This window comes from Lepidochelys kempii, chromosome 18, assembly GCF_965140265.1.
Source record: "Lepidochelys kempii isolate rLepKem1 chromosome 18, rLepKem1.hap2, whole genome shotgun sequence".
NCBI classification, from domain to species: domain Eukaryota; kingdom Metazoa; phylum Chordata; order Testudines; family Cheloniidae; genus Lepidochelys; species Lepidochelys kempii.
In genome coordinates, this window is record NC_133273.1 from 13,848,395 (window position 1) to 13,870,906 (window position 22,512).

The 22,512-nt window shown below is 45.9% G+C and overlaps 3 protein-coding genes across 8 annotated transcripts in view; 1 reads left to right on the top strand and 2 right to left on the bottom strand.

The window, feature by feature from the left end:
• PEX14 (peroxisomal biogenesis factor 14) overlaps nt 1-5,934 on the bottom strand; it is a 161,698-nt gene extending 155,764 nt beyond the window's left edge. For 3 of the 4 annotated variants that reach the window (XM_073316932.1, XM_073316933.1, XM_073316931.1), the window contains exon 1: nt 5,851-5,934. Coding sequence is in view for 1 of the 4 variants with exons in the window: in XM_073316934.1 (XP_073173035.1) it covers nt 5,851-5,886 (36 nt within the window). In the remaining 3 variants the exon portion in view is untranslated. The remainder of the gene's footprint in view (nt 1-5,850) is intronic. The other variant, XM_073316934.1, reaches the window with a different exon arrangement.
• A 1,750-nt stretch (nt 5,935-7,684) lies between these two features.
• DFFA (DNA fragmentation factor subunit alpha) lies at nt 7,685-19,885 on the top strand. 3 transcript variants are annotated; one of them, XM_073316483.1, is made up of 7 exons: nt 7,685-7,904; nt 9,902-10,063; nt 10,829-10,962; nt 11,942-12,131; nt 12,340-12,494; nt 13,489-13,688; nt 19,567-19,885. In XM_073316483.1, the coding sequence occupies exons 1-7, from the start codon at nt 7,778-7,780 to the stop codon at nt 19,769-19,771; spliced, it is 1,173 nt and encodes a 390-aa protein (XP_073172584.1). In that variant the 5' UTR covers nt 7,685-7,777; the 3' UTR covers nt 19,772-19,885. The 3 variants fall into 3 exon arrangements, with proteins under 3 accessions (XP_073172584.1, XP_073172583.1, XP_073172585.1); XM_073316482.1 differs by having other exon boundaries at nt 7,686-7,904; nt 10,823-10,962; XM_073316484.1 differs by lacking the exon at nt 13,489-13,688 and having other exon boundaries at nt 7,686-7,904; nt 10,823-10,962.
• CORT (cortistatin) lies at nt 15,260-20,308 on the bottom strand. Its single transcript, XM_073316486.1, has 3 exons — nt 19,523-20,308; nt 19,375-19,446; nt 15,260-17,878 (listed from the first exon to the last, which is right to left on the bottom strand). Exons 1-3 carry the CDS (start codon nt 19,577-19,579, stop codon nt 17,666-17,668), a joined length of 342 nt encoding a protein of 113 aa, XP_073172587.1. The 5' UTR covers nt 19,580-20,308; the 3' UTR covers nt 15,260-17,665.
• Between the last annotated feature and the right edge of the window lie 2,204 nt (nt 20,309-22,512).

Sequence of the window (22,512 nt, forward strand, 5' to 3'; positions counted from 1 at the left end):
TCTCCTCTCAGGCTTCCCACATTCGCTCCAGGATCCAGTTTAAAATTGTCCTCGTAGCCTTTAATACCCTCCTAGAGCTTGCTCCAGCCAACCTCACTGGCCTTGTGTGTCCCTACCTCCCTCCCCACTCAGGGCATGTCGGTGCTACAGTGGCACAGGCGCAGTACTGCAACTATGCCACAGTACTGCCATAGTGTAGTCACTTCCTACATCAGCTGAAGAGGTTTTTCCACATCCTTCATGCTATTGTAAAAATCTTTGTACAAAATATGCCTTGTGAGATATCGTTTGAAAACTGATAACGCACTGATCAATAATATCACGATGAAAGTATGTAGCAACATTATATGTAAAGTTATGAACATAAACTGAAATCATGACTGAAGTGTGTTTACCAGACAAGTCTGGGGAGTGGGAAAACCTGTTTCTCAAAGACAAAGGACAAGCTAATACCCCTAGCCAGGTGTCATCAAATCTCATGGGCAATCACCTATCAAGTGGCCATTCTTTGGCAAGCAATGGGGGCTAGAAAAAACAGATTTGCATCTTAGCAAACAACAGCATGGAATCTTTTTCACCACCAGACTCCTTGACTCCACCCGCACAGAGGGAATGAACTTTATCTAGAGGTAACCCTCAGGAAAATGACAGGTTTCAGAGTAGCAGCCGTGTTAGTCTGTATTCGCAAAAAGGAGTACTTGTGGCACCTTAGAGACTAATGAAGTGAGCTGTAGCTCACAAAAGCTTATACTCAAATAGATTTGTTAGTCTCTGAGGTGCCACAAGCACTCCTTTCCTCACAAAAAAGCTTTTCAAAGGGTGACTGAACTATAAAAGTGAGGGCCATAAACACCCACATTCTCTCTCCCTATCCTTCTCTCTCTTTTTCACCTAAGAACACAACAGAAACAGCCATTAGACTTTGGGAGAGATCCTGGCCTGAAAGCTGGTTAGCCCTGTTGCTGGGAGCACGTGGTAAGAATTTTATCTGGACCCAAGTCTAGTGTGTTAAGTTTAGTAATGAGAAGCATTTTATCTTTATTTCTCTCATAACCATTTCTGACTCTAATGCTTTATACTTGTACTAACTTAAAATCTAACTCCTTGTAAACTTGTTTTATTCTTTAATCAAAACTAATCCAGCACTGTGAACTGTGTGGGTAACTCCATTTATGGTAGCAAACTGTTGTATATTGATCCCCGTAGAGGGGCAACGGACCTAATATATCTGGATTGTCAAGGAGAGGGCTGGACAGTGCAGAACTCATGGGAAAGCAGGGACTGGGAGTGTATTGGAGTCATCATGCAAGTGGAAAGGAGTACTTGTGGCACCTTAGAGACTAACCAATTTATTTGAGCATAAGCTTTCATGAGCTACAGCTCACTTCATCGGATGCATCCGATGAAGTGAGCTGTAGCTCATGAAAGCTTATGCTCAAATAAATTGGTTAGTCTCTAAGGTGCCACAAGTACTCCTTTTCTTTTTGCGAATACAGACTAACACGGCTGTTACTCTGAAACCTGTCATCATGCAAGTGGTAACCAAGGCTGGTAGAAGCCAGAGTGTGACTGACTGGCAGGCTTCTGATATACACAGACATCCAGGGTTTTATCTGCTTGCTGGAAGGCTGTTAGTGAGTGGCCCAGGTGGGAGCTACAATAGCACAGCATTGCAAGGCACCCAAGTTTGCAAGGCAGGGGTGACACAGTCCCTCACTGATCTGGATTGCACCCCAGAATGTCATACAGGTAATCCACCTCCCCAAGTGGCAGTAGCTAGGTCGATTGTTCTGTCGACCTAGCCACATCTCCATCAAGGGTCAGGTCGGCTTAACTACGGCACTCAGGGATGTAGCTATGTCGATCTAAACTTGACGTGTAGACCAGGGCTCAGTCTATCAAGGCATTTATGTTGTACTCATTGCAGCGATATCCTTAACACAGCTGGCGCACGAGCCTTCCTCTCTGTCACACCTGCCAACTAAAACAATAATTATCACACACTACCTCACTGACTAACTCATTCCAAATCCCAGCTGAAATGAATCATATCTCTCTTCTCTCTCTAACTGTATTTTTTCTATTTCAAAAGCTTTATCAAATTTTACCTAAAGATCCAGAAATAAAAACACTGTCTAGGGGCCTGGCCTGAATGTCTCTCCCATTCAGAACTGCATTTTGTTATTATAGCGTATTGAGCCTCATAAATCAGTTCCTGCTAAAGCACAGACTAGAGAGTGGGACGAAGAGGCCCGATTCTGGAAAGTCTATGGTTAGTAGTAACGGCATCATGTATGCCCCGGGCCTATCAGACCAGATAAACAATCTGGGGAAAAAACACACCGCAGCCAAATAAGGCAACTCCCTCTCTAGTCACAACCAAGGTAGACTAAGGTTTCATATGATGGGAATGGAGTCATTTACAGAGCTTCAGCATTCCCAGTTGGAAAGAGCAACAATGCACTTTTCTAACACATGGCTGCCACAAGTACTCCTTTTCTTTTTGCACATGGCTCACAGACTCCCTTCCCTGGAGAGCAAAAGGGCACAAGTTGGGGAAGGAAGAGGGGGACTTTGATGCATACACATACACGCAAACTCCCATGGGGTGGAGGAGTATAGGCAAGGGGGATCCATGGCACACACCCCCTCTCCCTGGGGGGGTGTTACACAGAGGGCAGGGGGCACCCCCCATCCCCAGAGGAGGTTACATGGGGGGGTTTACACAAGGGGCAGGGAGCACACTCCATCCCCAGAGTTACATGGGGAGGGTTTACACAGGAGGCAGGGCGCACACCCCCATCCCCTGAGGAGGTGACATGGGGGGGTTACACAGGGGACAGGGAGCACACCCCCATCCCCAGAGGAGGTGACATGGGGGGAGTTACACAGGGGGGAAGGGGCACCCCCCATCCCCAGAGGAGGTGACATGGGGGGGGTTACACAGGGGGAAGGGCGCACACCCCCATCCCCAGAGGAGGTGACATGGGGGGAGTTACACAGGGGGAAGGGGGCACCCCCCATCCCCGGAGGAGGTGACATGGGGGGGGTTACACAGGGGGAAGGGGGCACCCCCCCATCCCCAGAGGAGGTGACATGGGGGGAGTTACACAGGGGAAAGGGGGCACCCCCCATCCCCAGAGGAGGTGACATGGGGGGGTTACACAGGGGGAAGGGCGCACACCCCCATCCCCAGAGGAGGTGACATGGGGGGGGTTACACAGGGGGAAGGGCGCACACCCTCATCCCCTGAGGAGGTGACATGGGGGGGTTACACAGGGGACAGGGAGCACACCCCCATCCCCAGAGGAGGTGACATGGGGGGAGTTACACAGGGGGAAGGGGCACCCCCCATCCCCAGAGGAGGTGACATGGGGGGGGTTACACAGGGGGAAGGGCGCACACCCCCATCCCCAGAGGAGGTGACATGGGGGGAGTTACACAGGGGGAAGGGGGCACCCCCCATCCCCGGAGGAGGTGACATGGGGGGGGTTACACAGGGGGAAGGGGGCACCCCCCATCCCCGGAGGAGGTGACATGGGGGGGGTTACACAGGGGGAAGGGGGCACCCCCCCATCCCCAGAGGAGGTGACATGGGGGGGGTTACACAGGGGGAAGGGCGCACACCCTCATCCCCAGAGGAGGTGACATGGGGGGAGTTACACAGGGGAAAGGGGGCACCCCCCATCCCCAGAGGAGGTGACATGGGGGGGTTACACAGGGGGAAGGGCGCACACCCCCATCCCCAGAGGAGGTGACATGGGGGGGGTTACACAGGGGGAAGGGCGCACACCCTCATCCCCTGAGGAGGTGACATGGGGGGGTTACACAGGGGACAGGGAGCACACCCCCATCCCCAGAGGAGGTGACATGGGGGGAGTTACACAGGGGGAAGGGGCACCCCCCATCCCCAGAGGAGGTGACATGGGGGGGGTTACACAGGGGGAAGGGCGCACACCCCCATCCCCAGAGGAGGTGACATGGGGGGAGTTACACAGGGGGAAGGGGGCACCCCCCATCCCCGGAGGAGGTGACATGGGGGGGGTTACACAGGGGGAAGGGGGCACCCCCCATCCCCGGAGGAGGTGACATGGGGGGGGTTACACAGGGGGAAGGGGGCACCCCCCCATCCCCAGAGGAGGTGACATGGGGGGAGTTACACAGGGGAAAGGGGGCACCCCCCATCCCCAGAGGAGGTGACATGGGGGGGGTTACACAGGGGGAAGGGCGCACACCCCCATCCCCAGAGGAGGTGACATGGGGGGGTTACACAGGGGGAAGGGCGCACACCCTCATCCCCTGAGGAGGTGACATGGGGGGGTTACACAGGGGACAGGGAGCACACCCCCATCCCCAGAGGAGGTGACATGGGGGGAGTTACACAGGGGGAAGGGGCACCCCCCATCCCCAGAGGAGGTGACATGGGGGGGGTTACACAGGGGGAAGGGCGCACACCCCCATCCCCAGAGGAGGTGACATGGGCGGAGTTACACAGGGGGAAGGGGGCACCCCCCATCCCCGGAGGAGGTGACATGGGGGGGGTTACACAGGGGGAAGGGGGCACCCCCCATCCCCGGAGGAGGTGACATGGGGGGGGTTACACAGGGGGAAGGGGGCACCCCCCCATCCCCAGAGGAGGTGACATGGGGGGGGTTACACAGGGGGAAGGGGGCACCCCCCCATCCCCAGAGGAGGTGACATGGGGGGGTTACACAGGGGGAAGGGGGCACCCCCCCATCCCCAGAGGAGGTGACATGGGGGGGTTACACAGGGAACAGGGAGCACACCCCCATCCCCAGAGGAGGTGACATGGGGGGGTTACACAGGGAACAGGGAGCACACCCCCATCCCCAGAGGAGGTGACATGGGGGGAGTTACACAGGGGGAAGGGGCACCCCCCATCCCCAGAGGAGGTGACATGGGGGGGGTTACACAGGGGGAAGGGCGCACACCCCCATCCCCAGAGGAGGTGACATGGGGGGAGTTACACAGGGGGAAGGGGGCACCCCCCATCCCCGGAGGTGACATGGGGGGGGTTACACAGGGGGAAGGGGGCACCCCCCATCCCCGGAGGAGGTGACATGGGGGGGGTTACACAGGGGGAAGGGCGCACACCCCCATCCCCAGAGGAGGTGACATGGGGGGAGTTACACAGGGGAAAGGGGGCACCCCCCATCCCCAGAGGAGGTGACATGGGGGGGGGGGTTACACAGGGGGAAGGGCGCACACCCCCATCCCCAGAGGAGGTGACATGGGGGGAGTTACACAGGGGAAAGGGGGCACCCCCCATCCCCAGAGGAGGTGACATGGGGGGGGGGGTTACACAGGGGGAAGGGCGCACACCCCCATCCCCAGAGGAGGTGACATGGGGGGAGTTACACAGGGGAAAGGGGGCACCCCCCATCCCCAGAGGAGGTGACATGGGGGGAGTTACACAGGGGAAAGGGGGCACCCCCCATCCCCAGAGGAGGTGACATGGGGGGAGTTACACAGGGGAAAGGGGGCACCCCCCATCCCCAGAGGAGGTGACATGGGGGGGTTACACAGGGGGAAGGGGGCACCCCCCCAATCCCAGAGAAGGTGACATGGGGGGGTTACACAGGGGGCAGGGGCACCCCCCATCCCCAGAGGAGGTCACGGGGGGGGGGCTGAGGCATACTCCTCTCCCCATTTGGGGGGGTCAGACAGTGGTGCAGGGCGCTCCGCCCCTCCCCAGGGGGTGCAGGGGGCACACACCTCCCCCCCCGGGGAGTTATGTAGGGGAGCAGGGGGCGCACACCTCCCCCCGGGTGGGGCACAAAGCCCGGCCCCGCTCCCAGCGCGCGCGGAGAAGGCTCCGGCCCCGTTTACCTGGCTGGGCTGCTCCGCCTGCTCTGAGGAGGCCATATTTCCAGACCCAGCTAATCCATCCCCTTCCCTATGGATGGAACTACCTCAACCCCGAGCTCAGGCAGAAGCAGTCACTTTCCGATAAACTGATAGGCCTCAGCCCTGGGGACTGCCTTGACCCCTACCTGCAATGAGTCTGTCCTGTCTCTGAGCTCCATCGCAGGGCACAGCTTGTGGGGCGGTGGTGAGCAGTTTCAGCTCTGACGTTATTTTTCATGTATTTGCTTATTAGCCCTGAGGTTATTTTTTTGGTCATAGCATAATTAAAAGCCACTGATTTATCCACTATTGCTTCCATATTATTTATTTATAGTTCATGGCCATATATACAGTGTGTTCCATGTTTAGTATATTATGTTATAATCGCAATGTATTTAAGATAACTTATACAATGACTGAGGCCCCATCTGCATGGATTAGCATGCAGGATTTAAAGCCCATTTACTGTCATAGCTATCAATATTAATAATAAGTGGAAATTGTACAGCAACAAATCCTCCTTAGTCTAGTTAGTTGACTTCAATGGGACTGTTTTAATGAGTAAAAACAATAAGCTTGCCAATGTGAGTGATCTTACATGATCACACCTTAAATTAGACTTCATAAAAGGGATTTAAAAGTCCACTTCTGCTTAAGTCAATGACAAAACTCTTATTGATTTCAGTGGTGTTGTATTGCCTATTATTTCATTGTTTTGGTTTACACACACAATTATTTTTCATTATTATGTTATTTTGATAGCTCCCAAAAGTGTGATAGTTACTAAACAAGACAAATAATGGGTCAGATCCTGCAAACATTTATGTAAGTGAGTAACTATATTCTTGACTTCAATGGGACTACTCACATGAGGAAAGTTAGGACCTGGTCCTATGTGCATGGAGCTCCTTAACTGGATTGGGGCTATACTGATGCACTCATATGTTCACAGAAGCATACTCCGAGCTGTACATATATTTTATTTTTATATATGTTATATTTCACAGTTGGTAAACATGTTTATAGCTGTGTTTACTAAATGCATATGAATATGTATATGCATTTAACTATGTAGTAATTTAATACTCTTTTTAATGGTACCACACTATTTTGTATATATTTACACTGTTTCCAGTTCTCACAATTTTTTTGTGAATCTCTTGCTAGTTGGGATTTTTCTGAAAGCCTGAGCTCCTGGAGTAAAGTGATTACAAGAGAATATCAGCTTTGGTTTAAAAAAGCTTTTATGGTTGTGGAGAAAAGCTTGAAAATGTGACTGAGCATACCCTATAGGTTCAGAAACCAGAAAGCAAAAAATAAAAATCCCAAATTTAATCTCTACATTTTAAAGTCAATCACATGATTTTTAAGGGATGACTCGTGATTTTGAACTATTGTGTGTTGGCAATACTGCATTTATATATTATATTGTGTTGTGTGTTTGCATATGTTTTATTGGCAACATCCTATGCTGCACACGTTCCCCTCTGTAGTTCAGTTTTATGCCCTCTATTCTTTAACCTTTAAAACTGAAAATTACCCTGGAACTATTGACAGCAAGCCACACATACACACACACACAAAAAAAGACTAAAATGCGCTCCTGCCTTTTTAACGCGGCCTGATGGGAGTTAGAGGCTGGTCTGGCGGGAAAGGACTACATCTCCCAGCATGCAGGGGGAGAGGGAGAGGGAGGCATCGTTAGGCAGGGGGAGTGGCCGCGAGGCTGATATGTAGAACGAACTACGTGGCCCGGCGTGCACCGGGGTTGGGCCTGTGGAAGAGCCACGCTCTGGGAGCAGGACTACAAGGTCCGGCATGCAGCGGGCTGGGGCTTGTCTTTGGGCCGAGGTGCGAGGGGAGCGGCTTAGCTGCCGTTGCTCCTCAGCCCCAGGGCTAGGAGCAGGAGATGGCGGGAGAGGCTCCCGGAAGCGGGGAGGGGGTCTCTCCGCGGAGGCAGTGCCTGATCCGGCGGAAGAGCCAGCGGGAGCACCACGGGGTGGCGGCCTCCTGCCTGCGGGAGCTGCGGAGCAAGGGTGAGGGGGAGCGGGGCAGGGATCCAGGCGATGGGGGAGGGATCCTGTAGGTGGGGGGAGGGGCAGCCTGGGAGAGAGGGAGCTGGGGGGGGGGCAGGGAAACAGTAAATGGGGGCGAGTCGGGGAAGAAGGATGGGGGGCGGGGAGGTTTGTTGCAGTCCCCCTCCCCTATCATACTGTGCCGCCTGCATTACTCCAGCGAGCCTTTCCTGTTGTGGTGGCCCCTCTCTTTTCACAGCTGGGCAACCCCACATTGGCGTTGTGGGGAGGAATCGGGCATAGGAAACAGGCTGTGAGAGAGGTGCCGTGTGACTGGGAGGGTGCTGGGGTTAGATAGAGCAGTGGCTCTCAAACCTTTCCAGATTACTGTACCCCTTTCGGGAGTCTGGTTTGTCTCACGTACCCCCAAGTTTCCTCTCACGTAAAAACTACTTGCTTACAAACTCAGGCGTAAAAATGCAAAAGTGTCACAAAACATTACTGAAAAATTGCCCACGTTCTCATTTTTTTTACCATATAATTATAAATCAATTGGAATATAAATATTGTACTTTACATTTCCTTGTATATTCTATAGACCAGTATAAACAAGTCATTGTCTATGTGAAATTTTAGTTTGTACTGACTTCGCTCGTACTTTTTATGCAGCCTTTTGTAAAACAAAGCAAATATCTAGATGAGTTGATGTACCATTGAGGCAGAGATTCCCTTTGTGGACTGCGGGTAGGCTGCTGGGAAACTTTAGTTTTATTTCAGTACTGAAATTGGCACTGTGCCACGCTGGCCCATTCTGCTTCCTGCTGGGGGTCTTTCCACAAGTGGTGCTGGGCATCAGCACCTTGGCATCATGTACTACATGAGTGAAGGGCTGCACTTGGGAACTTTCCTTGGCCAGCTATCCATTCAACGCATGGCTTTAAGATTATGAATTTTAAATACTGTTGAATCCAGACTTTGCCCATGAAATGTGATCCTTGGCATTAATAGCCCCCTGGCTTATGAGTGATGTATGTGTAGAGCCCCACTGTTGGTTTCTTTAGGTTTTAGGAGGCTGGCAGAGTTAAATCTCCCACATGCCCAGAGGCACTGAGCTATCAAGTCCCACATACATCACTGTAGATGCTTCTCAGGTACAGCTCATGTCATGTTAAAGGTTAAGCCTCGTAATTGCATTAAAGATTTTTAAGCTCCATTAGAGACGAAAATTGTTTTGGCTAAATCTATACTATTCCCTTCAGAGAATACAGGCTGTGTGTACTTGTCTTGTGCTCTTCTTTAAAATGGCTATGTAGGTTTGTCTTGCATATGCAAGTATAAATGGCTAAGAGAGTATTCTGATCTCTTAAGTCTCCTTGCCTCTGTGGGTTCCCCTCAACTGCCAAGGTGCTGATAGGCACTACAATCACTTAAAACTGTTGACAAACAATGGATGTGTGTTGCTGGACAAGCCTAGATACCTAGTGCAGCTGGAAAGGCATTCTTATTTATTTGTGTTATCTGGTCTGGCTGGGGGAGCTCCCAGCCCAACCTCTCGACACCCACCTGTTTCTCCTGGATCTATCCAGCAACATTTCATGAGTCTGTCTGTCTGACCTTTCCACCTTTTATGTCGTAGACCAGCAGGATAGAGGATTAAAATTGAGGACCTCTCCTGGTGTCAAGATAGGGAGATTTGGAAAATGTGCATGTGAAAATGTAGTTTCTAGGCTGCTCAGCCACATTTGGCCTTGTAAAGGAGGATGAACTCCCAGGAAAGGAGCATTTTTTGAGCTTGTATCAGGAACAGCATTAAAAATGTGGATTGATGGAGACAAATTAGTAAACATAAACCAGAGAAGAGTTGATGTACAGAATCTGCATGTCGACAGGGGCCATTCACTTACCTATCCTAGCGGTAGCCCCAAGGGAAATTTGTGTCTGTCATATGTGCATAAAGGACAGTGTTTTTGCCTTGCCAAACTTCCTTCTGCCTCATGAAAACACTTTATCTTCTGTAGCCTGTGACATTCTGGCCATTGACAAGGCCTGGGAGCCCATCACCTTAGTTCTGGCAGAGGATGGCACCATTGTGGATGATGAAGATTACTTCCTGTGTTTACCGCCCAACACCAAGTTTGTGGCACTGGCCAGGAATGAAAAGTGGACCAGCAGCTCCACAGGTACAAGGCTGGAGGGGAACGTATTGTGATGGAGTTCCCCCGCTTCAGGGTGCCACCTGGGACTGGGGTCCCACTGAGCTTGCCACACTTATGTCTTAACTTTCCAGACACCAAGACCTCCACTGAAGATGGACTGATGACTCTGCTGGAGGCCTAGTTTAAGTTACCACCTCTGCACTCCCTCGCCTCGGGCTTGAGCGGAGCAAGTGTTACAGACATGGTGATATTGGTCCTTTGCCCTCCTATTCACTTACAGAAACTCGCTTGTGCTGAAAACTGAGGAAAGGACAGATGATGATGATGATTATGGTGATGATAATTAAGGGGTGGGAAGAATAGCAGCCAAGATTGAGAAGAGGTGTGAGGGACAATTCTTTCTTCACAGGAAGTCTTGACATAGACACCATGAAAAGAGACTTTTTTAAAAAATGTTTTAAATGTTAAACACCCCATTCTCCCTCTAATCTCACATAGACAGATCAGTGCAAGAGGCTGAGTCCAAAAGGCTAATGATTATTTCCTGGAAGCAACATTTTGAACACTCTCTAATTCTAGTGTAGATTTCATAGCTGTGATTCCAACTCTGAGGTAAGAAAACCCCTCTAGCTCAAAGCTTAGAAGCTGTTTAATTTACCACATCTATCTCCTGTTCAGCAGCTTTGTTCATATACCCCCTCAGTAAGGGCTTTTTGGATTTTGTTGTTGTGATCTTTGCAACCATGAGTTTTTCCACTCTTATGACTGTGGTCATTTCTCAAGTGTCAGATGGGGGCACAGCCTGGCTCTCAAGGGAGTCCATAGATGAAGTGGATAGCGGTGAATCGAAGTGGAAGCATCTGGCAAGACAGTTGAAGGATGACCTGTCCAGCATCATTTTGATGTCTGAGGAAGACCTCCAGGTATAGTGAGAACCCATATGTCACACTTGTCTCCTTCCTTTAGTTTCCTCATTAGAAGGGAGATGGTGAAATCTTAGGAAAGGAAAATGCATACTGTTGACTTGGCTCTGGTGCAGGAGTGAAGTTCTGCTCTTGGGGAAATGTTCTCCCAATGGAATGAATAGGCTTTTGAAAATGACACTGTGTAAATCATTCTTTTACACACACAATACACCATCTGTTCTCCATTACCTTGCTCACTTGATCCAGCATCCCTCCTCTCCATGCTGACTCTCATCTTTTCTACCTTCTCTCCCATACTGATGCTATATCCCTACAGTTTTTTGGTTCTCAGATATAGACTGATTCATCTCTCATCCCATGTGTTTTTTCATTCCTCACGAAGCTCTTAGTTCCTTCCTATAGGGTTTGTATCCTGGCCTCCAACCACACCTGTCCTTTTTGTTTGTCTTGCACTTTGGTCTATGGAGGGGTTTAGAAGACTTGATTATTGGTTCCAAGTAAATGATCAGCTGCATGCCAGAACACTTCCCGCCCCTTAACATCTGTGCATAACAGGATTTGGTCTTAATGATTGCTGCTTGTAGTACTCATTCAGCAGTCTGGATCAAAAGTTACTTTCCAAAAGCCAGTCCCTGTTGGTGTTGGCATGTCTCACTCAAACTGATCAGTGGGGCTTTTGCTGTAAAATTGTTAGAATTTCTCTGTGTTGTTTCAAAAGTAGGCGATAATTTCACACCTTTCTGAGGGACATTTGACTGTAGGTAAAGAACTTTAGCTTGTGGGAGTGCCAGTTAGAACGACTTGGAAATGCCTAATAAAACTTGCTGTAACCTTGCAAGGTTGAGACTTTTTCTCTGTATGTGTGACTTGGGAGGTATGCCATCTTTATAGCTCTGTTGTAGTCAGTCCGATAGAACAATTAAAATGTGGCTTACCTAAATCGTTCCATGTAGCAGGACTCCACTGTTTCGTTTAGGTTCTCATTGATGTACCATGTTCAGACTTGGCCCAGGAGCTTTCCCAGAATCAACCAAAAACCCAGATGTTACAGGACACCCTGCAGCAGGCGCTGGACAGACGAGAAGAAGAACGCCAATCCAGACAGCTTCTGGAACTCTACATGAAGGCCTTAAAGAATGAAGGCAGCATCTTAACCAAGGCATCAGGTAAGGAGCATGAGCAACTTTCCAGAGACATCTGAAAGGGATTAAAGGGGAGGGGAAATGAGAAAGCTGCATGAGCCATTGCTGCTGTGAAGGAGCTTGTGATGACGCTGCTGTAGTTGGTGCAAACTGATCAAACTGCATTCCCAGCCCTCCACTTGTGTTCATGCTGCTGGCTACTGTTAAACACTGTCTCCCTGCTACTTTTCAGAACCTGACGCTGCACCCAGGGAGGAGATGAATGTAGTCAACACTGATAGCAGCAGTGCAGGTGCCTCCGCCAAAAGATCACTCAGTAGCGGGATCCTTGCTGCACTGAAAGAGAAACCTGCCCCAGAACTCAGCTTAGACAGTCAGGATCTAGAGGTTGGTAACTTTTGGTCTTCACCCTGTTCTAGGCAGGCTGACTGGCATCTCCGTGTGCAGAGAAGGGATGTAGGAAAAACTGTCCTTTCACCTCTGGAGACCCAAGTGTTAACTCTAGTTTAAGGCACAAAGGTAATGAGATTTGGTCTTCTCTCTCCACTTTATTAAATCCTGGTACAGTATGGTGATCTTTTGTTCAAAATCCCAGCACTGTGGAACCTTGCCACAGCATATACTTCCTCCATGCGTGGAGCTCCCCTGTGGTATCCTGTCTTTTTCCCAAGCAGTACAATTACTCAAATTCCCTTCTCCCCAAAAGGAACCCATCATGGGAACTTCTTGTGAGCTTTGTCAACTGGTCATAGGAAATGGTCACCCAGAATTCAAACTAGGAATATTTTACAAACTAGCTCTTTGAATGCAAATCTGCATTTAGCAGTATTTTTTTTCTTTTCCTATTACCAGGCCAGCTAAAGGTCCCAGTAAAACAGAAAAACAACGTAAATAAACCCTTATCTTGGAAAGGTGAAGGTTTCTAGAATTGCCTCTCATCCTGAAGAGTTTTCATCTTGGTTGCAAGGACCTGTGACTTCCTTGTTTGTTTCTTTCTTCTGTTGACAAAAGGGAGTGTAAATGTATTGATTTTGTTTGGCTGGAGTTAAGTCATTCAGGCACCTACTGGACCTTTCCAGCTCCTAACTTCCAGATGCCAAGTAGAATTAAAAACAAATTAGGCTTGAAAGGTAGAAACTTTAAGTCAGGGAATTGTGAAGCTCAAGGATAAATATGTTAGATCCCAGTGAGTTTTTGGTCTTAATTAAATATACCAAATCATTGCTTGTGTTTCAGCAGTTCTCTCATGGATCCACCTATTTTTACTTTGGGGGGAAGGGTTCAGTTCAGGAGGAGTGTACCACTAGAAGAAATTCTGGCTGTTGTAAAAGACAAGGTGTGGGGCACTGAGGATCAGTGTGTCCAACTTTTTATTTCACAGCTGGTTTTCAAGGAAGACACAGAAGTCTTGGCTCTGGCACTGTGCTGGGATAAGCAGAAGACTGAAGCTCTCCAACAGGCCTGTGATCAGGAGCTCTCCAGGCGCTTACAGCAAGTGCAGGCTCTACGCTCCCTGAGGAGTATATCAAAGGGCAAGAAAAAGCTGCCCTGGGGAGACTGGTTGAGTTCAAAACGCAAGAAGTAAGAGACTTCGCAGCACTGCTGCTGACAGTGCTTTAAATGTGAAAGAAACATAGGTCTCTTGTGTATTAGAGCCAACACAAGCAAATGGTGTGTTAAATTCCCCAAGTACCATAGTTTTCTGGTCATACTATGCCCTGCCTCTAGAGAACTAAAAACTGGGCTTGTCTCTGCCTCTGTGTTGTTAACAGACAGGTTTAATCCCTCTAGTGAGAGTCTAGGATCTCACGTAACCAAAGGCTTTATTTTTTTCAGAGTAGTGGTACTTGTCAAATTTTCTGTAGTCCAGAAACCAGTGTCCTGCTAAATGCTGCATTAGAGAGGTATTTTTGAATGAAGAACTGGGAGCCAGGTGCTCTTGAGTTCTAATCATTATCTCTTCCCTCCCGTCTTTCAGATGCGGGGAGTTACTTACTCAGAGGGGTACTGTGAGGCTAAGCCTTGGTGTACTCTTCAAGTTTTACTGGCATACCTATGTCAGGTAGGAGGGGGGAAATCACACCCCTAACCAACATAGTTGTGCAATCAAAGGGCCTAGTGTAGGTGTATTTCTACTAGCAAAAGAATTATTTTACAGGTATAGCTTACTCCATTCAGGGAACTGGTTTAAGCAAGAGAACTTTTGCTAGCATAAGCTGTGTCTCCACGTGGGGTATCTGTGGGTTTCCTCTACCCATATACTGGTAACTCCTTTCAAGTATAGACAATGCCCAAGTTAGAGGGCACTTTAAACGCTGTGTGAGCATGAGGGTTTTCATACCAAATTCTGAGGCTGCACAGGAGAGTGCAGACCAAGCACATTCTCTTCAGATTATTTTCTAAACAGAGTGCAATAGTGAGAGATGCAGTGTTCTCAGTGCCTGTTCCTGGTGAGGTTTATTACAATTTGTTGTAGTCAGACTGCCAGTGTGCAGACTTTTTCCAGCTACCACTTTATGTGGCATTGACTGAGAACGAGTCTGGGATCCAGGGACTTGAGGTTCAAATCCTGGTTCTGATAATCTCTTGCTGTGTAACTGATCAAATCATATTTTAACTTTTGTGCCATTATTTCCACATGCTACTACCTCCCCCTGCGGGAGGAGAGTGAGAACTGATGTTAAGCATGCCGAAAATTAAAATGCTTGGTTTTTAAAGGGCTTCAGGTAGAAAACTTCATTTTTGGGCCTGTCTATATTCCTATATTTTTATACAACATAATGACACTGTTCTTATTGACTGGCCCTTTTTTTTAAAATAATTTGAAACACTTTTAATGGAGAATTTTAATATTAAAAGCTTATTATACTATTAAGCTGTTTTATTGTGATGCTCTCACATACTGCCTGGCTTGCTATATATCTCCAAGAACATGACTGTCTAATTATTGGAAACACCCTGATATCACCCAAGCACCAAGGGGGCTTGTCGTCTCAGACTTTTTTTTTTAATTGTAGAGTTTGTGGCAGTTAGCCTTCCCAAAGGTGCCATTTGGCCTTGACCCACATTAATGTTGGTGACAGTGCATTAGCACATACATTCTCTATTGATAGTTCTGTCCTAGGAGAGCAAAAGATAAAAATGCTGAAGCATTTAAAAGGGGCGGTGAATATTTAATATACACAATTATACAGTATTTCCAACATTGCAAACCCATTAATCTAACATTAGGTTAAGCATTGGAGTAGATAAGTCACTTAATGTATAGCAAAGCTGAACATTCAGAAATGCTTCTTGTGTACAGATGTTGCAATCTAGCTTTTAATGAATGAGCCATAACTACAATGCTTACTGTAGTTATAATGAACATAACCCTGAACCAGTTCTAGTGTCTCTGATGTAACTTAAGCAAAAATCTGCTGTCTTATAGGAAAATTAAGTTTAACTTTTATTTCCTATAAAACCATGCTGAATCTTAATTAGGAGTAGGTGTGAGTTAAGGATGTCATTTACTTCTTTCTAATTGAAAGGTATTACCTAGACTTAAACAGGGGATCCTGATTGCCAAGAACCTACTGAAGTGCTGTCTTGTCTCTATGAAATAAAAGCTCACTCTTGGCCTGAACTACCCCTTTCTTTTACAATGGAACAATACGTGTCCATGAGTTGGACAGGGAAAACAATAGTTTATCACACTACTTATTTACCTTCTCACATTGTAAGCAATTTTCCTGCCACAGGGGATGGCTTTTCTCCTGTTGTAGGCTGCCATAGTAGCTGTATAGAATGTTTGTTCATGCTACTCAGGCAAAAAAACCATACCTTATTCAACTGTGTAAAGATAATTACTCGAGTACAAATTCAGCAATGAACTAGACCAGCCAGCACTATGCTTTTCAGTTTACTGATTTTCCTACTGGGCAAAGAACAGTTGAAGGCTTGCCAGCTTTTTCATTATAAAGCCTTATATTCTGAGGGGTACATTTCATGCAAAGCTGAAACTTAGTAAGCAAAAGTTCAACCCAGTATTGAAGATCCTGTTGGGCCCCCATTTATGTAAGAGAAACAGAAGTTGCATGATGTGGGACTCTATCCTGGGAAGCAGTGACAGAAAAAGATTTGGGGATTGTGGTGGATAATCAGATGAATATGAGCTCCCAATGTGATGTTGTGGCCACAAGAGCTAATGTGATAACTGGGATGCATAAACAGGGAAATCTCAGGTAAGAGTAGAGGTTATTTCACTACTGTACTTGGCACTGATGTGACTGGAATACTGTCTCAGTTCTGGTGCCCATAATTCAAGAAAGATGTTAATAAATTGGAGAGGATTCAGAGACGAGCCATGAGAATGATGAAAGGATTAGAAAACATGCCTTAAAGTGATAGACTCAAGGAGCTCAAAAAGAAAAGGAGTACTTGTGGCACCTTAGAGACTAACCAATTTATTTGAGCATGAGCTTTCGTGAGCTACAGCTCACTTCATTGGAGCTCAATTATTTAGCTTAACAAAGAAGGTTAAGGGGTGATTTAATTACAATCTATAAGTATCTACATGGGGAACAAATATTAGCTCTGCAATCTAGCAGAGAAATGTATAAAATGACCCAATGGGTGGAAGTGAAACTAGACAAATTCAGACTAGAAATAAGGTGTAAATTTTAAAAATTGAATACTTGATCATTGAAACAATTTACCAAGTGGTGGATTCTCCATCACTGACAATTTTTAGATCAAGATTGGATGTTTTTTTTCTAAAACATACGCTCTAGGAATTATTTGGGAAAATTCTATGGCCTGGGTTATAGAGGAGGTCAAACTAGGTGATCACAACACTCCTTTCTTGCCTTGGAATCTATGAAGTTTACTCTTAATTTATACTAAACAGTAATGAAAGATGTGTCTCGTGTATAGGTTAATGTTGACACAAAAAGCAAACTACTGGTAGTTGTAATAACATTAAAGATAAGGGTGCAGATATTAGAAAAAACAACACAAACTAGGTCTTCCAAAAAAAATTTAAACTAAGAGAAGTGAAGTCTTTCCCAGAGCAAGCTTTACAGTGATGTAGTATAAAGTAGGAGGTTGTACCAGATAAAGGTATGAAAAACCTAAGGAGCAAGAATAAAAAATAGCATGATCCTTGCAGCTCCACTATAGATAATGCCAATGTAACTATTTATTAAACCTGCTCCTGCAGTCCCTCCTCCCCTTAGAGAATTTTGGGGAAATGAGAACTGCAGGATCAGACCACGAGTTGTTGGGCAGTTGACATTTCAGCCTTTTACCTGAACTGTAGCCCAAATAGTAACAACTTGGTACTTTTCAAGATGCTCAGTCTCTATATTTGCACTCCATTTCAATCATAAAATTATTTCTGTCTATACATTTCTATTCAGTTTTTATTAGAGAATGAGGATGGCGAGAGAGAGTGTAATCACACTTATTACAAAGAGATAGTATTTGTTCACAGAGAAGCAGTCACTGATAATATTCATCCTGATGGAGGCAGCTGTTGCTAAAGCCACTCTAAAATAGACCTTCAGGAAGCTATTTTGTTAGCAGGAGGAGAAAGTCTTCCGGAATAAGTTCCTGCAGGGGGACTTTTCCCATGCTCGAGGTTGTTGAATGGCAGACCTCTCTTGCCGGTTGGCCAGCTCTACCTCCTCCTCCGTCAGGGATGTGTCCTCCATCTGGGATATCCAGTCAACCAGTGCAGAGAGGAAAGTGGGCAAGGTGCTTCTCTTTACCTCTGTCCGCTCCTGCAAGTACTTGTAAAAAAAGAAAGAATTATTAATCTTAGGGGGAGAAACCCTTCCTCCAAGTGAGAAAGGGAAGCCTAAAGTGTGGCTGAAAGGCACATCCTGGCACAGAGAAGGTCACCTAACATCTACGTCTGTACTTCCAGCAACAGTTGCCAACTATTTCTATCAATGTATTTCAGCAACACTGGGGCAAGCTAGCAGTGTGCAAAATCATGGTTTCCCAATTACTTTTTTTGCATGCTCTGAGTCCAGCAGTAATACATTAGGGGGATACTTAATGTTCATAAAACATTGAATTCCTCATTTGAAAAGAGCTGTTGCTGATCACAATATTATCTTTAAGTCAACACAATCATTCCATTCTCATATGGAAAGGTAGAGCTGTTCCCAGGGCCATATAATGATAGCTTAGGCATCTTAAAGAAACACCAACTGGAAATCTAGTCAGTTATTAAGAAGAACTAAAAGATATTGCACCTGCCAATTTCTTTGGTCATACAATCATCTTCCTTTTTGTTTTAAAATTATTTTATTTTCCCTATTGCTCAAGACCCAGGCAAACAAGCTGCTTATATAAAAGAAATGGAAACTGCGTACACAGTAAACTGACTTTTTCCCCCTCTAAGATTTCAATTAATAGTAGTCATAATGTTACTTGCCATAGCAGGTATAAAAGACAGAAGCATTATTTTTAATGTGTCCTTTTAAAAATTCTGTTACTGTCTTCAACATCCTTTAAAAGTCTCACCAAAAAAAATGTCAAGAGCTTTCAGCTAATAAAGTACAATGCTGTAGCTCATTCTATAATTTCAGTGAAAAATCCTTTTTTAATGGTCAAGTTTATGTACTGGTTCTTGGATCTTTTTCAAAAGAGTACAGTAAATCAAACACTTAAAGCTGAAAACTCTTTAAATGGCTAACTTAATGACATTTTTTTAGAAACTAGTAAAAGCATTCAATTATCTTTATAAATTAAGGTACTTTTTTAGTGTAGACACATATAGGCAGCTAAGTGACTAGGCCATTATGTTATTGGAGTATTCAGTTCAGAGCCAGAGTTCCCTGTCTGGGGCTGACAAATCTTTTACGGCAAGATAGGATCATTTATAATGAAAAGTGCTAACGCACTTCAACAAACTGCAGCTCCACTGAGTTGTGACCATTTCTGGGGTGGAGGAAACAGCAGCTAACTGACACAATGATTGTATGTGTATGTTGCGGGAAGGGAAAGATTTTTGGTCAGGGACAACGGGTCAAGCCATTATGCTTATTAAATTTCCCTAGGACTTTAATGTCAGGGGAGCACAGACAGGACCCCAATGTTGAAAGTCTCATCTAAATGATGTACAAATAACATGGTACAAACAAGGCAGTTGTTGAGGCAGGTCAGCCTTTTGGTACTCTGAGGAAGTACCAAATCCCCACTAAAGAAAGGACTGGGATAAACAAGAGGAAATAGAGGGCACAGAGCAGAAAAAGGGGGAACTGAAACAAACCAATACCTCAGATTCTCCTGTTATTAGATCCTGGCAATTTGAGTACCCTGTGGCCCCAGATGAGAAACTCTTGTTCACCTGGGTACAGTGCAAAGAAGAAGAGTGAATAACAAGCATTATAGATATAATGGGTTTTTATCCATTCTCCGCTTACCTGGCTGTCTTTCAATATGTGTCTTTCCTGTATTGGACATGCAGCAGCCCCCATCATCCAGGAGACAGAAGTCAGCAGAAGAAACAGGCAGAGTGGTGGATGTATGTGGAACACTGCCTGATAGAGCTCTGCAACAAGCTACTTCCCTGCCTCGCAAGTTTGTTTTTTTTTTCTCTGGGCTGGAGCAAAACGTCCAGCTCAATGATTTTTATATTACAGCAGCCCCCCTTTTCTCAGCTTATGCAGTGACGTAAAAAAACCAAAGAGCAATTAACTTCCCAACAATACACTGTTTGGATTTAACCTTTAATTAGCGCTTCTGGATTGTGCTGCTATTAAAGTGTGTATTTGCTGTTAATTTAAGCTGCATATGCATTCTGTTTGCTAAAAAAACTGCATCATTTCCTCACTATTATTCCTATATTCCAGGCAGTCTTGAGTACAAAATAGGGTGATTTAGCTGCAAATGATTCATGAGGGTGGATTTTGTGCATGGGTTTGGAGATGGGAGGAGAGGCTGCAGAGTCAATTTAAAGGCAGAAGCATTGCGCCTTACACTATCCTGAATGATCAAAGTTTAACCTCTAATATAGCAAGAATCCTCCACTGCAGCAACCCACTGAAGTCATGGGTTTCAAAAATGTAATGATTAATACATCTGAGCAAACTACATCCTGGAAGGTTTCAGAGTAACAGCCGTGTTAGTCTGTATTCGCAAAAAGAAAAGGAGTACTTGTGATTGCGTGACCAGAGAGATTGAAGTGTTCTCCGACTGGTTTATGAATGTTATAATTCTTGACATCTGATTTGTGTCCATTTATTCTTTTCTACGTAAAAGAATAAATGGACACAAATCAGATGTCAAGAATTATAACATTCATAAACCAGTCGGAGAACACTTCAATCTCTCTGGTCACGCAATCACAGACATGAAGGTCGCTATCTTAAAACAAAAAAACTTCAAATCCAGACTCCAGCGAGAAACTGCTGAATTGGAATTCATTTGCAAATTGGATACTATTAATTTAGGCTTAAATAGAGACTGGGAGTGACTAAGTCATTATGCAAGGTAGCCTGTTTCCTCTTGTCCCCCCCCCCCCCCCAGATGTTCTGGTTTAACTTGGATTTAAACTTGAAGAGTGGTCAGTTTGGATGAGCTATTACCAGCAGGAGAGTGAATTTGTGTGTGTATGGGGGTGGGGGGGGATGTGAGAAAACCTGGATTTGTGCTGGAAATGGCCCAACTTGATGATCACTTTAGATAAGCTATTACCAGCAGGACAGTGGGGTGGTAGGAGGTATTGTTTCATATTCTCTGTGTGTATATAAAGTCTGCTGCAGTTTCCACGGTATGCATCCGATGAAGTGAGCTGTAGCTCACGAAAGCTCATGCTCAAATAAATTAGTTTGATAGGATCCTGTCTGGCAAGAACTCACTTATCAATAGCTGGAATGTGAAATCCTCACTTCTGTATTGTTTTGTCATTATAGTTCCCACTCTGCTATTGTTTGTCCGTATAATCTCTGTCTGGTTCTGTGATTGTTTCTGTCTGCTGTATAATTAATTTTGCTGGGTGTAAACTACTTAAGGTGGTGGGATATAATTGGTTACATAATCATGTTACAGTATGTTAGGATTGGTTAGTTAAATTTCAGGAAAATGATTGGTTAAGGTATAGCTAAGCCAAACTCAAGTTTTACTATATAGTCTGCAGTCAATCAGGAAGTGGGGGTGTGTGAGTGGGGGAAATGGGAACAGGGAATGGGGGTGGGGAAATTGGAATCATGTTTGGCTAAGGGCGGGAACAGGGACACAGGTGTAAGGCTCTGTGGTGTCAGAACTGGGAAGGAGGATACTAAGGAAGGAAACTGGAATCATGCTTGCTGGAAGTTCACCCCAATAAACATCGAATTGTTTGCACCTTTGGACTTCGGGTATTGTTGCTCTCTGTTCATGCGAGAAGGACCAGGGAAGTAAGTGGGTGAAGGAATAAGCCCCCTAACATCAACCCTCTTCAAAGGGAGCAGAAACCTTGGGAATGAATACAGCTCTGCTGGAGGGTCTGTCAGAGAAGCCTTGCTTTGTTTAAAACAAGTTTGAGATCACTTACAATTAAACAACTCAGGTGTTTTTTCTCTTAGTGCTGTGAAGTGTAGCTATATCACTTTCAAAGGCTTCCATTCCCTTCACAGAAGTGAGCAGTAGCAACACAACAGTTCTTTGAAGAAGATGTTAACAGGCAGCTGGAATGAAATCTTGAAATGCTAGGGATCCACTGAGAGCATCTAAAGGGGGAAGGATGCAGTTTGGATCTGCCTGAAGTTCTTTGGGGGAGCATATGAGGCTCACTCAATTTCTTTCCTACACCCCAACACAGCAATAGTTGGAACCTTTGACAGACTGAGTATAATTTGGATTAAGGAGTCCTAGCAATAATTTGGAGCTAGAAGCAGAACTGAAGGCATACTGGTCTTTTGGTTTGTGAATGTATCCAACATATTTAAATCGTATACTTTGCATTTGAAAGAGATTTACCAATATTAACTAAATAGCTGCCACCAGTCATGAGGTGTATAGGCTCTATCCAGCAGTTGGCAAGGAAAGGGTTAAACTTCTGCCTCAGTCAGCCCAGAGTGCAGGAGTTTGCAGGGAGGGCAGCTGTGTAGAATTAATTATTTCTCCCTCCCAGGTCATTATAAGAGGGGTATACTCTGGGGACCCAGGGCCTCTAGGGCTTTATCTACAGTAGAGAAAATGTCTGTGCTATGACTGGACCCCCAACATGTTTAATGTCATACACTAGTCCTCCAAATGGTTTACATGCCTATTAAATATAGCTGTTTTGATTAGGCTTGCCTTCAGCAGAACTAAACACCAGTTTAATCTGCACAATGTAAGTGCTAGTGTGGATGGCACTAAAATAGTACCCGTAGTCTTCCACCTACTGTCACAGAGGGCACTACAGCTTTTTCAGAATCTGTTTCTTCTG